Below are 19,481 nucleotides of genomic sequence, written 5' to 3'. Positions count from 1 at the left end.
CTGTGGGCCAGAGCGTCCACTCCCAAGGACATGTCCCCGTCCCTCACCGAGAAGAACCGGGAGCATTTCGTGTTCTCCTTGGATGCGAACAAGTCAACCTGAGCCCGGACGAACCGGGCCCATATCAGGTCCACAACCTTCGGGCAAAGCGACCATTCCCCGTAGCGGAGCCCCTCTCTGGACAGCAGGTCCGCCCCGCTCTTCAGGAGGCCCGGCACATGGGTGGCGTGTAGCGATGCCAGGCGTTGCACGCTCCAGAGCGTTAGCTCGCGCACTAGTTTGTCCAAAACACAGGGACCCCAATCCTCCTTGTTTGTTGACATAACACATCGTTGTGGTATTGTCCATTCTGACCTGGACATGACACCCCACAATGCGGCTCTCGAAGTGCTTGAGAGCGAGAAAGACCGCCAACAGCTCCAGGTAGTTGATGTGGGCCTCCCTCTGTGCGGAGTCCCACATCCCCCTGGCTGAGTAGCCTTCGTGGACAGCCCCCCATCCCGAGAGGCTGGCGTCCGTGGTGATTACTTTCCGTGCCAACACTGCGCCTATCTTGACCCCTTCGGTCAAGAAGTTTGCGTGTGTCCACGGCTCGAGTGACACCACGCACCGTGGTGAGACTACCACTTTCCAAGAGCCCATGAAATGCGGGATCCCCAGAGCCCGCATCCATCTCTGGAAAGGTCTCATGTGGAATCTGCCCAATCGGATCAGATGTATGGCCGAGGCCATGAGACCCGCAGCCTGCATGCACGTTCTGTACGTGACCCGACGCCCCAGGCGTAAGGAGCGCACACATGCCAGAAAGCCGGCTGCTCTTTCCTGAGACAGGCGCGCCACCATCGTGGTCGAATCCAGTGAGATTCCCACGAACATGGTTTGTTGGGACGGAATCAGAACGCTCTTCTGAGCGTTGATTGTGAATCCCAGGGACTGGAGGTGCGTAATGGCCAACGCTGTGTGCCGTGCCACCTCTTCCCTCGAGTCCGCTGCCAGCAGCCAGTCGTCTATGTACGTCAACAGCCGCAGCGGAGCTATTGCCGCCTCCATGCATTTTACGAACACCCGAGGGCTCAGTGACATGCCAAACGGTAGCACCGTGTACTCGTATACTTTGCTTTCGTAGCCAAAGCGTAGGAACTTCCGGTGCGGCGGGTAGATTGGGACGTGAAAATAGGCATCCTTGAGGTCTATTCTTGTCCACCAATCTCCTTGTCGTATCGAGCGTAACAACGTCGCCGTTGTCAGCATTCACAATTTGAAGACCTTCAGAAATCTGTTCAAACCCTTCAGGTTCAGAATAGGTCTCACGCCCCCCCCCCTTCTTTTTCACCAGAAAATACTCCGAATAATAACCCAACAGGTTCTGATCCGGGGATAATTCTCTGATTGCACCCTTGCTCAGCAGAGACAAAACCTCCTCTCTTAGCGTTGTGGCCGCTCGGCCTGTCGCACGAGAGAACACCACTTTGGTTGATAACGGAGGGTTCGCTATAAATTGCAACCTGTAGCCTTGTTTCACGGTGCGAAGCACCCAAGGATTCGGTCTGCAGGCTTTCCATTGAGAAAAGCATCGAGCCAGGCCAGCGGGTTCGAGGGGTTGGTGGGGGCTGATGACGTCACCTGCTCCGTGGAGCTCGTGCCCGTTCCCATGGGAACCCGAGACGCCTCCGGACCGATCGCAACGATCAACGAGGAGGCGTCCACGAGGGGCAGCAGCGGTAGCGTCTGTCCGTTCACCGGAAGTGGGGAAGGCCCGTGACGCAGGACGGGAGTCTTGCCCTACGTCGACATCCGCCCTGTAGCATTGCTCGTTAGCGCTAGCTGGGCTAATGGCGGCATCGTCACGGAGCACAAGCCCGTTCCCATGGGAACCGGGGACGCTGTTGCTCCGACTGACGTAACATCGGAACCCTTTCGCCGTGTTGCGGTTACCCGGAACGAAACTCCCTCCACACCTGGGGAGTGTCGATGGTGTAGCACCGGGGTTCTCAGATGTGACGACATCCGCCTTACCTCGTCCGCCATCTTGAGTAGGTCAAGGGAGGCGGCCATTTTGTGTGGTGACGTTACCCGGAACGAAACTTTCGTTCCCCCAGGGGAGTTTTGCCGGTGTAACACCGGGGCTTTCTGTGACATAAACTTCCGCCCCTCCTCCGCCATGTTGGGGAGGGTGAGGGGGGCGGCCATCTTGCCCTTCCACCGTCCTACAGATGCGCTTTGCAGCCATCTGCCGGACGGTAGAAGGAACTGCTGTGTCGCAGTTAGAATATTTTCGTTTACAGAAAACCCCTGTTTTACACAATGCATTTGAGACATTTGATTCATAGCAATTGGTTTATCTACCTGCATTTGAGTCATCTTGTTCATAACATGCACAGGATCTGTCCCTACAGCGTTTGAAATGTCGTCCTTTCTCTTTAGGGGACATAGCGAACACTGAGGGCTCATGGAATACATTAGAGGACAGGGCTTCCCATTCGATTCGGGTAGCGATCCGCCTCGTAATTTGACATGGGAAAAAATTAGCATTTGTGTATTTGGCAATAGATTTATTCCACACACATGAGGCGCATTTTGTACACACATTTTTGAGACCACAGGACATAAAGTGCTCTGAACCGTATTCATTGTCTTTAGCGTCTCTGTTTGTCTCTGTGCCCCCTTTGGAGCCGTCCTCGACTCTGTCCATGGGGGCAAGATGAGCGCCAGTTCTGTTTTCCCAAGTGGGAAGCTGACCCCCATAATATCGGCCAAGTGGCTGTGAGGGGGTAATCAGCTGTGGGCCCGATAAAACCGGGCAAGGACTGTCACTTACCCTTCCCCTTTCGGCTAGCACCGCTATCCTTGCGTTGAGGCCTGGGCGAAGGGGGGGGGTGGAGGAGCTCGTTTCTCGTCTTTGCGCCTGACGTCCCCTACTCCCAGAGAACCTTCGGGACGCTCCCAGGAGCTGGTTCTGGTGGAGGAGGACCTGGACGCGCCTCGCTTGCGTCCAGCGGCGCGAGTCCCACCTGCAGCACCCTGCTGACGCGGCCTAGCTGCAGCAGGGGCAGTGGAGGAGAGAAGGCCTGCAGCCGTCTCGTCCATCTGCTTCTCCGCTGCCTTGGTTCTGATGATCACATTGGCAGCGTTGTCGAACAGATTGTTTGCTGTTAGGGGAAGACTCATGAGACCCGTAGTCAGAATAGTCTTACATCCAGTAGCGAGGTCGAGCCATTTGACCCTCTCCAGATCCGCGGTGAGGGCCATGGCTCTGCCCGTCCACAGCAGTCCGTTGCATGTGCAGAAGATGACAAGGTGGGGCCCATTCGGGTCTGCGAACTGCCTCCCCTCGGCACCAAACCGCTGGGGGACCCCTGTCTTGGGATTATCGGTGGAGCCATGGAGGGCTCTCTCTCGCCCACCTGGGAATCGCGGCAACCGGTTGACGACATCCCTGAAACCGGTGAGCTGCAGACACCCGACAAAGCACCTCCTGACATCTCCACTGGACAGCCACCGCCAGTCGAGTTTCCTAAGAAACCTCTGGCTCTGCCCAGCCTGCACCCATCAGAGTCTCAGGTGCTGAGCCAGACAGAGAGAAGTTCAGAGTCTTCCCAGGTGACCAAAAAGGGTAGGCCAGTAGACAGCTGCCCACTACCAGGATAGATCTGTGTGAACTTAGACATTGATTTTGAGACACAGAAAGTTATAAATGTGTCATGGACATTTTTTGAGTTTTGAAGATGGACAATGGTGCTCAATGCACAATGGTTTTGAAATGTGAGAGACATTTTGAGTTTGTGAGTGTTTGCCTTCTGAAGCAACTGAACAGTTCTGTTTATCAAGTATTGCATGCCTGTTATGTGTTCTGTTTATTGAGTAACTGTTATTGCTTTGTGCTGATTAAGTCAACCTGAAGATGCTGAAGGGACTCAGCAGTCTAGAGGGGGGGTAGTGTAACGCGGGAACAAATGCCAGCCTATTCCCAGCTACAGTATTGCCTACAGCCTATTGTATGTGTGTTTACTGGATGTAATGTGTTCTTATTGGCTCACAGACACAGCGAGTTCCCATGTTTATCTGTGCAGCCCGCCTGTTTAGTCAGTTGTCTTCCGGTTTCCAAGGTGTATGGTCGTAGAGTGAATTATCCTCCGTCTGTGCCAGGGACCGCGGACCAACAGCCACAAAGACTCTATACAGTGTATGAGTGAGTTACTGAGAGCCTAGCCTACCTGTATGCTGTTATTGTGCCAACCTGATGAGACTGTGCTGTAAACCTGCTGTTCTGCAAGTAAAACGTCCTGACTGGATAAATCCTTGTTGTGGCATTATTTCACCCACTCGCCTCCAATACCACACAAAGTGTAGCAAAAGTAACCTCGCCGCAATATATATATACATCCCCAAAACAGAAACGCAACTGGGGTGCGATTTGAGTGGGTCAAATCGCAAACCCCCCCCCCCCCCCACTACAATCATTTACGTGACCCTATTTGAACACACCTGACCTTACCTGAGCTTCGGGCAGAGCTACATCCGTGATGACAGGCTGTCCGCGGGGCTCTCCGTCTTGCAGCCTGGTGTAGACCAGCTGGTATCCTCTGATGACGCCGTGCTGCCGCGCCGCCAGTGGAGCTTTCCACGCCACCCGCACCGCCGTGCTGTTCACAGGCTCCGCCTCCACCTTCCTGGGAGGAGCGCCCGGCACTGGAGACATTAAAACACACAACAACCATCAGTGGTGGAAGAATTACTCACATCTTTTTGTCATTGGGATGCAAAAGTCAGTATGTGGCCAGTTGGTGAGAGACATGAAAGATAACAGTTTTCCTCGTTTACGCTTACTATCAATACCACAATGTAGAACTACTTACAAGTAAAAGTCCGGTATTCAAAATGTACTTAAATAAAAGTACTGGCAAAAGGTATTGGCATCAAAATCGGCTTAACACATTGACTGCCAATCTCGTAGATCTACGCGAACCTATTTAAAGCCGCAGCGTGCCAATCGCGTAGATCTACGCAAAGTGGTATTTTTTGTGAGATGAAGTCCTTCCCTACATTGTCAAGAAATTTCATCCATCTAGACCACAGAAAAGTTGTAAAATCTCATGATCTGGTCAAGTGATCACATAAAACATGTTATTACAAAACACAAAAGTCAAATAAAGTCAGGGGGTCCGCCAATCTGCTCATATCAAACCAAAAGTTTGATCCGTGCAGCAACTGGCTGCCTGTGCGCAGCCTGTGCTCAGTGAGAGGGGAAGAACCTGGGGAAAACTTGCAGCACCCATGCACGTTCACATGCTTGCGCTTGTAACGTGCTCGTGCACGCGCGGGAATGCACTTTTCCTGACCCCAAACACATGAGCCAAGTGATCCGAGATCGCCTTCACACAGAAGTTAACACACATCCGCGGTGAGATCTAAGCTTAGACGTATGTGCTCGTATGTGCGCGGGGATGAACTTTCCCTGACCCCAAACACACAAGCCAAGTGATCCGAGGTCGCAACGACCCGATGTCGCCTTCACACAGAAGTTTACAAACATCCGCGGTGAGATCTAAGCTTAGACGTTGTGCTCGTATGTGCACGCCCGCGCGCGCGGGCGCCGACCTGTTCCACACACACCACAGGCAAGACAGACGGTAAGCGTTCCACGCGCACGTTACCAGCTGTGATGTGATCGTCGCCATCATCATGTTTAGAAAACAAAGAAAAAAAGAAACACTCACCATGGATCTTGATTTTGGAACCCGTGCGCGCCACCGCGCGCACCGAGTCCGTGGATATTGTTGTATTTCTTCATAAATGAAGAAAAGATATTGTGGATAGATCCGTGTTGGAGATGACGGTAGGCTCGCCACTAGCGTCGCGTGTCTGTGTGCGCGCGCTGAGTGCGCGCGCGGGTGTCCGGCGCGGGTGTCCGGTGCAGGCTCGACGCGCGCGCACACGATGCCCCAAAACCTATAAATCGGGGCCGCGCGAAACCCCTCTGTCTTGCGTTTTGAGTTTAGAGCCGGTCCAGAGAGTTATTTACAGAGAGAGAGAGAGATAGAGAGAAATATAGATTGATTGAGTGATTTTGAGTGTTAGTTGTAGAGTGAGTTAGTTTGATAGGTGTGTGATACTGTAGATTGAGTGATAGAGAGATTATTTGAGTGAGTTAGTGAGAGAGAGATAGTTGTATCGTGTGAGAGTTAGTGAGATTGAGACAGTGATTGATTGACGGTGAGTGATCTGATTGTTTGTGAGTTTGTGTGAGTGATTTGATATTTGAGCGTGTGTTTGATTAGTAGTTATAGTAGTGTTGTAGTATAAAGTAGTGTGTGTGATATATGTGAGTGAGTGATATATATTTAGCCTAGTGAGTTAAATATATATATATTATAGGATAGAGAGGGCGTGGAGGTATACATAATAATTATAGGTGGAAGTTAGGCGAAGGTATAGGGCAGTAGATCGGCGATATAGAATAAAATCAGGTGGTAATAGAGAGGAGAGATATATATATAGGTGGAAATAGAGAGGAGTAGTATAGTTTATTGTGAGAGAGTAGACTATACGTATACAGTATGCCGAAGCGCTCAAGCAAGCGCAAACACATCAGCGGGTCAGCTGATCCATGCCAGCCCACGTTGGATCGCTTCCTCCGGGCCCCAGCACCACCGAAGGCTCCAGTGGTGGTTTGTCGTGTGGACAAACTTGAACCGGACCAGCCAGTTCCTGTGGACGGCAAGGACCAGCCCGGTCCGGTTGGCTTGGCAGGAACTCCGGCGGGCGGACCGGGCGACAACCGGGACCCACCCGTCCGTCGGAGTTCGAGGAAATCCAAGCCCGTACTTCAACCCCCTCCCCCGCCTGAGGACTGCAGTGACGCTCCTGAGACGGAGGATGAACTCGAGGGGGCGGCTTCCTCTAGTGATCCCTCCGGCGATGAGTGGCGGCCATCTCCGAGGCATTCACCTTCTCTTTTTCCCCTTGGTAAGCACACATTCAATGTTTTATCGTCTTTTATTTGTTAAGTAGTTGAGCAGCAGATCTACAAGCTTTTGAGCTTGTTGTAGATCTGCTATTTTATTCTGCCTTTTTGAAGGGGGCAAATGGCAAGTGTGTTGAACTCATATGTTGTCATAGTAAGCACACATTCAATGTTTTATCGTCTTTTATTTGTTACGTAGTTGATTCAATGGAGAAAACTAGCGATTGTGTGTGTGTTGAGACGTAGCCAGTGTTGCCAGGTCTGCTTATTGTCTGCTTGTTGAGCTTGTATATCTGATATAAGCCACACTGGGCTTGTTTCTCTGTAAAGCTGCTTGTAAATCATGGTGATTGGTTGTGAGCTTGTAGATTGGCTATTTTCAGATAGGTTTGAAGTGCTCATGTGGCCTATAGTTGGCTAGTCGCTACTTTTGGGCTCGTTTTCATAGACCTGGTTGCTTATTCCTCTCCCACAATCTGGCAACACAAAAAAGACGCACGAGTAGGTTCCAAACCTGTGGTTCGCGACCACAACAGAGCTCACAACAACGCGTCGCGTCTACTTGTGTGATCTGCTTGTAGATCAGATGACGACACTGTTTAGGTGATATAATATCATGGTGATTGTGGTTGTGATCTTGTAGATTGGCTATTTTCAGATAGGTTTGAAGTGCTCATGTGGCCTATAGTTGGCTAGTCGCTACTTTTGGGCTCGTTTTCATAGACCTGGTTGCTTATTCCTCTCCCACAATCTGGCAACACCAAAAAAGACCTCAGTCCAGGTAAGGACACAACACAAACGCTTTGATAATTTTTGTTGATGTTTTCCTGACCTAGAACTGAACCCCTGATCTCTTTCATATTGCCATCTTGCCACTTTCAATAAAGCAGGTCATGATGAGGTAATGTCAACATAGCTTTTGAAAAATTCACCAGTAACATGTATTATTTGATCCATTTCAGAGTGTGAGGATTCTGATGAAGAGCTGGAGGGAGCAGTTGGTGGACGTGGACATGTTGGTGGGAGTCCAGGTAAGATGTCACAATTATCACAGGGATAAAAAAAAGCTAAAACCTTACACAGCAACGGTAAATATTCTCTCATATTTATGTATATATATGCATGCATGTGATCTATGATGATGCTAAATGTTTAAATTGATCTCATGTACATAATATTGATCAAGTATTTTATTTATTTATTCTATTTCTATCAGGGCCAGACACGGTTGGGGATGAGGGAGACATGGGTGGGCCCGGACCGTCATCCGGACCGTCACCTGGACCGCCACCTGGACCGCCACCTGGACCGCCACCTGGACCGTCATCTCGTAGACCGTCATCTCGTAGAGGTAAGAAAGAACCTGTGTCTGTGTGTGTGTGCGCGCGCATACTTTATTACTATACTTGTGAGGGCCAAACGTCTCCTCAATTAAGGCGGCTTTCCATATACATGGACTTACCTAGCCCCACCCCACACCGCCCACCACAGTGATGGTTTCCACTACAATGAAGTGGGTAGAGTGGTGTGTAAGTGGTACTAAACTGGTGCCTAAAAAGTACCCAGTCTTGGGTAGGTCTGAGCTGGGCTAAGCGGGGCTAAAGCTGTGACTTATAACGCTGCTGCTACTGATTGGTCGGCTCACAGCTGTGTCTGTCCACTCAGGTCTCTGTAAAATGTAAACACTACGGTAGCAGTGTAGCCATGTCCACTTATTATAAGCGACATTGGGCTTATTTTTCTGTAAAGTTGCTTGTAAATATTGGTAGTACTTTTACTCCACTACAATTATCTGAAAACGTATTAGTTACTAGTTAATTTTCAGATATAAATGATTACATTATAAAACATACATTAACCACTTAAGCCCTATTTTATACCTAGGCTATTTGAAAATAGCCGATCTACAAGCTCACAACGCATCGCATCATTGTAGATCTGCTATTTTCAAACATTTTAGTACTTACTTTTGGTACCTTAAGTACATTTTGATACCAATAGTTTTTGTACTTTTACTCAAGTAATTCCAGACTTTCACTTGTAGAGTGCTTCTACATTGCAGTATTGATACTTTTACTTAAGTAAAACATTTGAGTACTTTTTCCACCACTGCTTGTTTCTAAAATGTAGTTGATTATTTGGGGCTTGTTTCCATATGTTGTTGAAACCAGTGGTTCTTAAACATTTTCATGTCAAGGACCCCCAAATTAATATGTATTTGTCAACATTATATATTTATATATATATTTTAAATAGCAGATGCACACTCTCACAATGCGTCGCATCGCTACGCGTTGTGAGTTTGTAGATCTGCTATTTTCAAATAGCCGTAGATAGTCGCTTCTTTTGGGATTGTTTTCATAGACCTGATTGCTTATTTTTTTCTGCTAAACCTGGCAACAATGAATGTGCGACGATACACGCTAATAATGTTTTTTATATAAGTGATGGCAACGTGTTTAGACACCACACAGATCTTCCCAACAATAGCGAAGATTAAAGTCAGGGTGAACATGGCCAAATAATAACTTAAGAGCCAAACTAGCTCTGAGGAAGCACGCTAGCATTTAGGCTAACCCTGTAGCCTGAGGCTAAGTTGGTGTGTTAAAGAAAGGGGCGTTGATTTCCTTCGGGAGGGGAGGGGAGGGGAGGGGAGGGTGGGGATTTTGCGAGTGGGGACTTTTGTGCAATGGAAACGCAAGACATTTTGAAGCGGTGCGGTGCGGTTCTGGACTGTACTGGACAGTGTCGTGCTTAAGCTGTGATGGAAAAGCGGCTTTAGAGTAGAATTTGAGAAATAGAGATGAGGACCATTTTCGTGGACCTCACAAGAAAAATGGTTGTACATAATTGGTTCAAAAATGACGATTTTGGATTTATAGGCAGAGATGTTATTCGTATTTATTTATTTTGCACTAATTGCACCATTTATTGATGTTGAACTTTGAATGATTTATTATTTACCTGCAAACCTCACTCACCATGCACTGATCTATAAGCTCAGTAAAAGCTTGTAGATCTGCTATTTGTTGCTATGAATACAGGTGTAGCTTGAGATTTTGACTGTGGGGCAAAAAGTTTGGGCAAAAAGTTGACCAATGTATTGATGTTGCACTTTGAACTTTGAATTATTATTATTTATTATTATTTGATGTATATAACTGGAGTTGAAAAATTGTTTGAATAGTAAAAACTTGTTCAACCTGACACTTTTCTATTTTGGATTTATAGGCAAAGATTTTATTTGTATTTATTTATTTTTGCACTAATTGCACCATTTATTGATGTTGAACTTTGAATGATTATTATTTATTTTATTATATAGTAAAAAAAATTAAAACAAATCGACTGAAAATAGTCACTTCAGTGTTCATGTTCATTCACTTTGGAGTGAAACAGAGCGATAAATGTACAATCTAAAGCATATTTCTTTTATAAACAAATATTGTTTACATGACTGATGTCAATGAAGGCGCAAAATAAATGTCAAAGACTTTTGAAATCATTTTATGCATCTAAAGTGTGTCCTTTTACTAAAACGCTCATAACTCTGAATCTAAAGAAAAAGGTCTGTTTTTGGTGAAACCAAGCTGTATTCAACTACCTCTAGCTAAAGAACGGAACATGCTATCAACTCAGAGATTCTAAGCTTCGTTTTGAGATATTCCATTTGTTTATAGTCATAACACAAAAAATTATGTGAGTCCTCAAATATGAGTCAGAATGGTCAAAATTCCTGGCACTGGCTGATCCTGTTATAGAAAAACCTCTGGCAGGCAATGTGTTAAGGGAGGACTGGCCGGCGTGCGGACCTCTGACGTCACGCTCGTGTCACCATGACTCCGCCATAACCATAGAAGGAGTTCCCAATGCAGCTACGCCCAAATATGGAGTGTGTTGTCTAACCTCAATGTGTCGTCATGACATCAGACGCAAACAAATCAGTCAGCTCCATATATGGGCACAAAAGGGGGCATGTTGATCTCCATATATGGGCATAAAAGGGACAAGGACTGACAGATACAGAGATCTCCATATATGGGCACATCAGTCGGATCGGTGGTGCGACGTCAACGAACCTCTAGTATTAAATGACCAAAAGTAAAAGTTCTCATTGTGCATAATATCCCGTTTCACACGTTTTCTAAATGAATGAAAAATCTTTTGAAAATAACAGATCTACAAGCTCACAACGTGTCGCAATATAAAGAAAATCACACCCAGTGTGAGTAAGCGGTGCCTACTCTGATCAGTGTGTGCTGTCATTCTGGCGGTACAAATCTATTTGATGCACGCTGGCATTCATACGGTACTACTCTACTTTATATGTGTGGGTGCTGGTATTGAGGCGGTACTACTGTATTTGCGCTAATTAGAAATTATTATTAATAAGGGGCACGGTGGCGCCTGCAGTAACTTCTTTGTCTCTTCTGGGCAGCCAATCACGGTCCTGCATTCACTGCTTGTGGTCCTTAATTCTCTGCTTGGGCGGCGAATCACGGTCCTCCATTTACTGCTCGGGCAACCAATCACGGTCCTGCATTCATTGCTTGAGCAGCGGCCAATCATAGTCCTGGATTTACTGTTTCACTGACCAGTTAAATCTTTCCCCCAACTCCCGGACCCGCCCCCGTCATTCACTGCTTGAGCAGCGGCCAATCTCTGTCCTGGATTTACTGTTTCACTGACCAGTTAAATCTTTCCCCCAACTCCCAGACCCCATTCCTAGATGAAGAAGAAGGAGGAGCATGAAACAGCACAGAAAGGATTAAATAAAAATAAAGATTGATTTGATTGATTTTTACACTTTGTCAGCTTGTTCTTTTGTCATTCGATGGTACGTCATGATCTAGTAATTGTATTCGTTTTTTTTACATAACCTGCACGTCCATTTAGTTAGGGTATCAACATTATATTAGGGTAACATGCTATGGTTTAAAACATATGTTTGAAACCATAGCATATGTTAACCTAGAGCAGGGGTCTTCATAAGGGGGTCCTCATAGTTACTACAGTACAGGGGGTCCGCCAAATCTATTTGAGATGTTCTCTCTCTTTTTTTATTATTATTTTTCACTATAACCAGCATCCGGGGGGTACATTCACTGAAAATAGCCGATCTACAAGCTGACAACGGGTCATGCTGCGATCTGCTGTTTGTGGTAGGCTACAGTGCCTCCCCGAATCCACAGACAGCCAATCCGTGTCCCAAGAGAAACCACGCTGCTGATAGAGTAAACAACAATTCAGATTTCAAATATAAAGTGCTCACCCCAAGGCCACGGATGTTGCAATTATGTACGTTTCCTCAAAAGTACCCGTATATTCCGTATTGTTCAATAAAAAGCATTTGAATCCGATTGGTGGCCATTTTTTTCCATAAGCTTTCAACTTCGCGACCCTATCGGTTGGAAGGTGAATTGCACTCTGATACCTTATAACTCTATGAGAAAATGGCCACCAATCGGATTAAAATGCTTTTTATTGAACAATACGGAAGATACGGGTAATTCTGAGGGCCCGAACATAATTCTAACATCCATGGCCAGCCTTTTATATTTGAAATATGAACGTTTATGTAGATGAATGAAGCAGCAAGGGAAAAGTGCAAACACCTGGTTGAAGTTCATCCATGACGGTAACAGAGCTTGCGAAATGAGATTTCCGGAGGGAGGGGGGGGGGGGGGGGTTTACCAGGCTAAGCAAAGACATGGCTAGCATGCAGAGTAAGACTGCATGGCTCATTTGCATATCCTCGTGAATATATTACGCGTATGCAAATTGGCCATGCGTTCTTCCCAAAATTATTGTACTACTTAAGTACAATATTTTACTTCTACTCCACTACATCTCAGAGGCAAATATTATACTTTTACTCCACTACAATTATTTGAAAACTTTAACTAAAACTACAAGTTACTTTGTAGATTTGGATTATTATTATAGAGCCACTTCAGCCCTATATACATTTCAGCCATTTAAAAATAGCAGATCTACAAGCTCACAATGAGCTTGTAGATTAGCTATTTTCAAAGGATTTGTTAACATTTGACAACTTGAAATGGGACATTCTGCATAATGAGTGCTTTTACTTTTGGTACTTTAAGTACATTTTGATGCCGATACTTTTACTCAAGAATATTTTGAATTCCGGACATTTACTTGTAACAGAGTATTTCTGTATTGCGGTATTGATACTTTTACTTAAGTAAAACGTTTGAGTACTTTTTCCACCACTGATTACTAGCAATAAGCAATAACTTGGATAACAATGACACGATTGCAAAATGTCGGCTATTTATTACCTACATAACTAAACGAGTTTAAGGAGTTAGGTTAGGGGAAACAAGAGTTCGTCATAGTGTCAACATTATATTAAGCAAAATATAATGTAGGCTACCTAGAGTCACTTAGACAGGCAAGACAGACGTTAACAAAATTGCCGTCTGATATGATGTAAAAACGGGGGTGCGGGACCCCTAGGCCCTAGGGGGTCCTCGTAGTTACTACAGGGGGTCCGCCAAATCTATGTGAGATTTTCTCTCTCTCTTTTTTTTTTTTTTTTTACACTATACCAACATCCCTATTTGGGGGGGGGGGGGGTAGCCTACATTCATCGAAAATAGCCGATCTACAAGCTGACAATGCGTTGCTGCGACAGCTTGTAGATCTGCTATTTTTGGTTAAGAAGTTTGGTGGTGTAGGCTATAGGGAAAAAAAACAAGTACGGAGCCAAATGTCTAATGATTAATGCTTTAATCTCAACGTCAATTTTAATGTTTTCCGAATGAGAAATACAAATGTATAGGCTACTATAAGCACATCATGCTGCTACCCCTGACATTATGCGCATTATGAGTATAGGCTATAAGCATGAATATTATTTTATTGCTCAATGATTTTGCCTATTTGTTACATAACTAACAGAGTTTGGGTAGAGTTAGGGAAAGCGTTCACAATCACACTCTACAATTTTATTACACTTCTTATCACATATAGCCAAAATATAATGTACGCTATACACCTAATAGAAAATTGGACAATATTTAGCTGTTTGTCAGAAAGAAACCATGCAGGAACATTAAGTCAGCCAGTAAAAGCTCTCGTTCTGCTTTGATCATCAGGTTAATGTTAATGTTACATTATCGACTGCCTAAGCATCGTTGAACTCATGGCTCAACGTGCCCTCGGTGGCTCGTGGTAATTATTAATGCTTTGATCATCTCATCAATTGTAAGTCTTGAATGACAGATGCTATGAATACAAACAAGAGTATGTTACGTTATATGTAGGCTACAGTATATATGCTACAAGCAAGCAGAGCCACAGTTGAACAAAGTTGGCTCGGGCAGGAGTCGATCCCGTCCTCCCAGTGCATGTGCTTTTCTTTGATTGGCCGAACGTTCATATTCTAGCGCTCCAACCTCGACAATCAGGCGATGTCTTTGGCGCAGTCGGTAGCGCTGTCGCCTGACAGCTAGAAGGTCCTGGGTTCGATTCCCGCCGGAGACGCTGTGGGCGCTGGGGGCGTGTCTTTTCCTCCGCGTCATCAGCGCCCATACCCTAGGTGGGGACGTGGGGTTGGCGAAAGGGCCTACTCTGTGTGGAGTTTGCATGTTCTCCCCGTGTCTCCTAGGGTAGTTAATACCCTCACAAAAACATGTAGTAATCCTGGTCACTATACTGCCTCCCCCTGGTCAGCCGGGGCGCCTGATGGAGGGGAAGGGAACTGGTTGGAATAACGTGTTCCTTCCACGCGCTACGTCCAACCAGGGAAACTCCCCCCTGTCAGGTGACAAGAAGGTCAGTTGGCTCTCATGCATTGAAGGAGGCATGAGCTCGGCCCTGGCCTCCCTAGGCTGGTGGGGGGAGTGTAGTGCCCAGGATCACTTAGCAAATTGGCACCGGGTGAAAAAAGGGTTACAAAATCGAGGGATAAAAATTGTTTAAAAAAAAAAAAAGAAATTATTATTAATTATGTCCATTTCAAATGGTAGAAACTGCTGTAGTGCGGCATACAGTATGTGTGCCGCAGTTTGTGATGTGCCCACTTCAACCCTGTATACATTTCGAAAATAGACAATCTACAAGCTCACAATGCGTCGCGATGTGACGCATTGTGAGTTTGTAGATCTGCTATTTTCAAAAGATTTTAATACATTTTATACATTTGAAAACTTGTGAAATGGGACATTCTGCATAATGAGTATTTTTTTCTTTTTTTTTTCTTAAATTTTTATCCCACGATTTTGTAACCCTATTTTTTACACCCAGTGCCAATTGTCTATGTAATCCTGGGCACTACCTTCCCTCTGCCAACCTAGGGAGGCCAGGACCGAGCTCATGCCTCCTTCAATGCATGAGAGCCAAATGACCTTCTTGTCACCTGACAGGGGAGAGTTTCCCTGGTTGGACGTAGCGCGTGGAAGGAACACGTTATTCCAACCAGTTCCTTTCCCCTCCATCAGGCTCCCCGGCTGGCCAGGGGGAGGCAGTATAGTGACCAGGATTACTGCATGTTTTGGTGAGGGTACCTACCCTAGGGAACATGGGGAGAACATGCAAACTCCACACAGAAAAGCCCTTTCGCCAACCGAATGAGTACTTTTACTTTTGTAAAGTCAATTTAGAATTCCGGACTTTTACTTGTAATAGAGTATTGCAGTATTGATACTTTTACTTAAGTAAAATAAAATAGTACTTTTACACCAGTGGTCGTTATTCAAACCAGTCTTTTGTTGTTTTAATTGGTGAGTCATTGTTGCTCTTTGTTTGTATTTTTAGTTTTTAGGGGGATATGCCTCCCTCCCTCTATTCATTCATGGCTGCCTGCAGTTCCCATCTGATGTCATGTGGGAGTTCTGACTGCTCCAGACCATACTGAATAACTTCTAGCTTGCATAACGTCTTCAGACTAGGATTTCAGTCTAAGATATACAGGTCATCAGTGGGTGTGGATAGTTTGTATCCTCCAAAGAGGATGACACAATCTCCCACCATGCAACAGCACATACCGTACATCTGAGACGGCTCAACCTTCTCACAGGAGAAGGTCTCTGGACTGAATTTCCACAGATCATTGTGCCGGTACAAACAGCCCCCAAATACAAACATCTTTGTCCCGATGATGGAGGCAGAGTGCCATGATGAAGCAGGTGGTGGAGTTCCTCTGGTGTTAATTAAAGACCAGACGATTGTGGCAGTGGCCAACTGGTAGATGTCATAGTTTCACCGGTCGGATGGTAGCATAATCCATGGATACCGTTTAGGGACAGTGCCAGCTGCCTTGTGCGTAATTCACGGGTAGTGGGTAGTGCAAAGGGGTAAGGCTTCGCCCAAGATAGGGCCCTTAATTGGGCTGCATAGCAAGTGTTAACATTTATGTTTATTCTTATTTATTTTTGAGATCCAGGGCTATAGCCCACTGTTTCCCAAACTGTGGGTCAGGATCCAAGGTTGGGTCGCGGACCAATTTGTATGGGTCACGAGTAAAAAATCCCTTTACTTTTCGTTTCCTATATTTTGTCTTTAAGTATTATTTCAAAAGAGAAAAAAAACAATAACTCACAATTTTTCATGAATTAAAAACAAATTCAAACACTCAAAATAATTTCATAAATAAAGAAAGAAAATCTAATAAATTTCATAAATTACTTTTAAGAAGTAGTGAAAATAGCAGATCTACAAGCTTGGTTTCGGTCGTGGGGAGACATTACATTTCTCTGTTGGGTCTCGTGCTGAAAAGTTTGGGAACCACTGCTATGGCCCCTAACCCCCTCCCCACCCCCATAAAGAGATGCATGCACCTGCAGTATGAAAGCACGTCTATTCATCTAGTCAACATCATCAAAACGTTCCAGTCATCTTGACCTTGGTGTCAGAGTTGGAGGCGTTTGGTTTTGGTTCAAAGGTTGCTGCCAGTCTTTGAAGGTTGCACACAGTGGTAGAAGTACTCCAGAATCTTACTTAAGTATAACTACAAGAGCACAAAAGTACTGTCATCAAAGTGAACTCAAAGTAACAACATTAAAAGTACACGTTATGCAGAATGTCCCATTTCACAAGTTTTCTTTTCTTTTCTTTTTTTATTATACAAAAAAATGTAGATCTGCTTTTTTTTAATAGACAAAGTATAAAATAGGGCTTAACATACTGTATGTTTTGTAATAATAATCTAAATGTACAAATTAACTGTTAAATAAGTGTAGCGGAGTAAAAAGTACAATATTTGCCTTAGAGATGTTGTGGAGTAGAAGTATTAAGTATAGCAAAATGAAAAAAAGAAAAAAAAAACTTATACTTAAAGCTGCACTATGTAACTTTCCTCTTCTACCCCGGATTTGAACCCCGTTTCAAGTGCTGAATGTTTTACCATTGAGCTAATAGAGGCTGCCTGCTTGCTAAGGGGATAAACTGAATCTTGACCATCGGGTCAAAATTCATGTCAGATCCTGTGTCTAGGTGAGCCATGACCTTTGGCACGATCTAAATAGCTCAATAGAAGAGCAGGCAGACAAAATACAACCACCACAATTATATAAGTTATATTGTATTATCATAATTACCATACAGATTGGAAAGAATTACATTTTATTAATTTTTAAAAAGTTACATAGTGCCGCTTTAAGTACAGTACTTCAGTAAAAGTAATCAGGTACTTTCCACCACTGAAACTTGGTGTCATGGTTGAAGGCGTTTTGGGAGCGGTTCAAAGGTTGCTGGTGGTCTTTGAAGGTTGCACACACACACACACACACACACACACACACACACACACACACACACACACACACACACACACACACACACACACACACACACACACACACACACACACACACACACACGCACACACACACACACACAAATGAGAAAAGGTTGTCACGCGGAGGAGGAGTGCCACACACTGTCTGCTTTGTGTCCCCAGGATCAGAACTAAACACGAACAAGCAGCGTTCAGTTTTCATGCTCCACATATCTGCAACAAACTTTGCAAAATGTGCAACTCTCAGTGCTTTAAACCACAGCAACAAAAACAAACGTTCTGTTTTCCATTGCCTTCTATTGAAGTTTTGTTTTCATAAAAATGGTTTAATCAGTTTTCTTATTTATTTATGTTTTCTTATTTTTTTTATTCAAATGTCCCTTCATAATGTGTTTATTTTGCTTAATTGTTGCTGTGCTTAAGTTGTGGAGTTTAAATGCTCTGAATACTCTTAAAGGAGTAACAGGACAAAAAATGGCTTATTTTTTACCAATTGCTCACCCCATGAAGCCTTGAATTCATGGATCTTTTTTTGTTTTTGTCACATTCCTAAGCCAGTAATTTGGTGACCGGTTCATCGGTCAGTAAGACTCAGTAGGAGACTATTTTACTATTCCTACCGGAGACTCCGCCGGTCATCAAATTATTGGCTTAGGAATGCGACAAAAACAAAAACATCTCCATGAATTCAGGGCTTCATGGGGTGTGTAACTGATAGAAAATATGATTATTTTTGGTGAACTACTCCTTTAAGGAACACAAAACTTAAAGACTTAAAGTAAGACCTGAAAATACCTCCCGTAAAGCAGTGCGAGGATGTTTTCTTTATCGGCTCTTTGCATTGAAATCATTGAACCTTTGTATATCTGAAAACCGTCCAGTATCAAGGCCTCAATCCGTGGATAAGAAACATCGATACTACAGATAAACAAACCCACATCAATACTACTAGCCTGCTAGCAGCAAGACAAGGGCCTCTGTCTGCGCTAGATACAATACTGTGGTCCACGGACCACTGAGTGGTCCATGGTATAATATGTGGTCATGTAAAGCAGTGGTTTTCAAACTTTTTTCATGTAAAGGACCCCCAAATTTATATGTATTTGGCCGTGGACCCCCATCTGAAAAGGTTTTGTGCCATTTTTTTAAAATGGTATTTCTTTGTGACTTTTACTCATTTATTAAATTATTCTTTTTAATGTTTCAAAATCTTTTGAAATAATAAAAAACAAAAATGTAGGGTGAGGGGGTGGGTATTTCTTGTGGCCCATAAAAATGGGTCCGCGATCCCAAATGACGTGTCTCATCAGTGCAGCAGAAGGGGGGGGATAGTTTTATCGCTCTTAGAACAAGTCAATAAAACAAGAAGCTTCGTCATCTCCTGTCTGGTCCCATGGCTGGCCATCAGTGTTGCCATGTCTGCTTATCATAAGCGACTTTGGGGGGGGGGTGTTCTGTAAAGTTGCTTGTAAATATTGGTGGTTGCGGGTTGCATTCTTTTTTTTTAGGGGGGGGGGGGCTTGTTTTTAAGTGCAGTTGCTTATTTGGGGCTTACAGCTTCCTAATGTTGTTTAGGACCCCCATGTATTTGTCCACGGACCCCCATCTAAAAATATTTAATGCTAGGTTAAAATGTTTCAAAAAATATTTAATTTTTTTTAGGGAAAATAGCTGCTCTGCAAGCTTGTAGATCAGCTATTTTCTAATAGCCGATGTATATAGAGCATAGCAGTGGCGGCCATTTTGTCATTC

General features: G+C 44.8%; 1 protein-coding gene across 1 annotated transcript in view; it reads right to left on the bottom strand.

Moving 5' to 3' along the window:
• The window catches only part of ptprfa (protein tyrosine phosphatase receptor type Fa), a 396,384-nt gene that overhangs the window by 189,276 nt on the left and 187,627 nt on the right, over positions 1 to 19,481 (bottom strand). Inside the window, exon 13 of the mRNA XM_080430969.1 lies at positions 4,496 to 4,689. Within this exon, the coding sequence (XP_080287095.1) occupies positions 4,496 to 4,689 (194 nt within the window). The remainder of the gene's footprint in view (positions 1 to 4,495; positions 4,690 to 19,481) is intronic.

This window comes from Gymnoscopelus braueri, assembly GCF_963280865.1.
Source record: "Gymnoscopelus braueri genome assembly, chromosome: 6".
NCBI classification, from domain to species: domain Eukaryota; kingdom Metazoa; phylum Chordata; class Actinopteri; order Myctophiformes; family Myctophidae; genus Gymnoscopelus; species Gymnoscopelus braueri.
The sequence above is the reverse complement of the archived record's forward strand: the minus strand, read 5'-3'. Positions and strand labels throughout refer to the sequence as shown.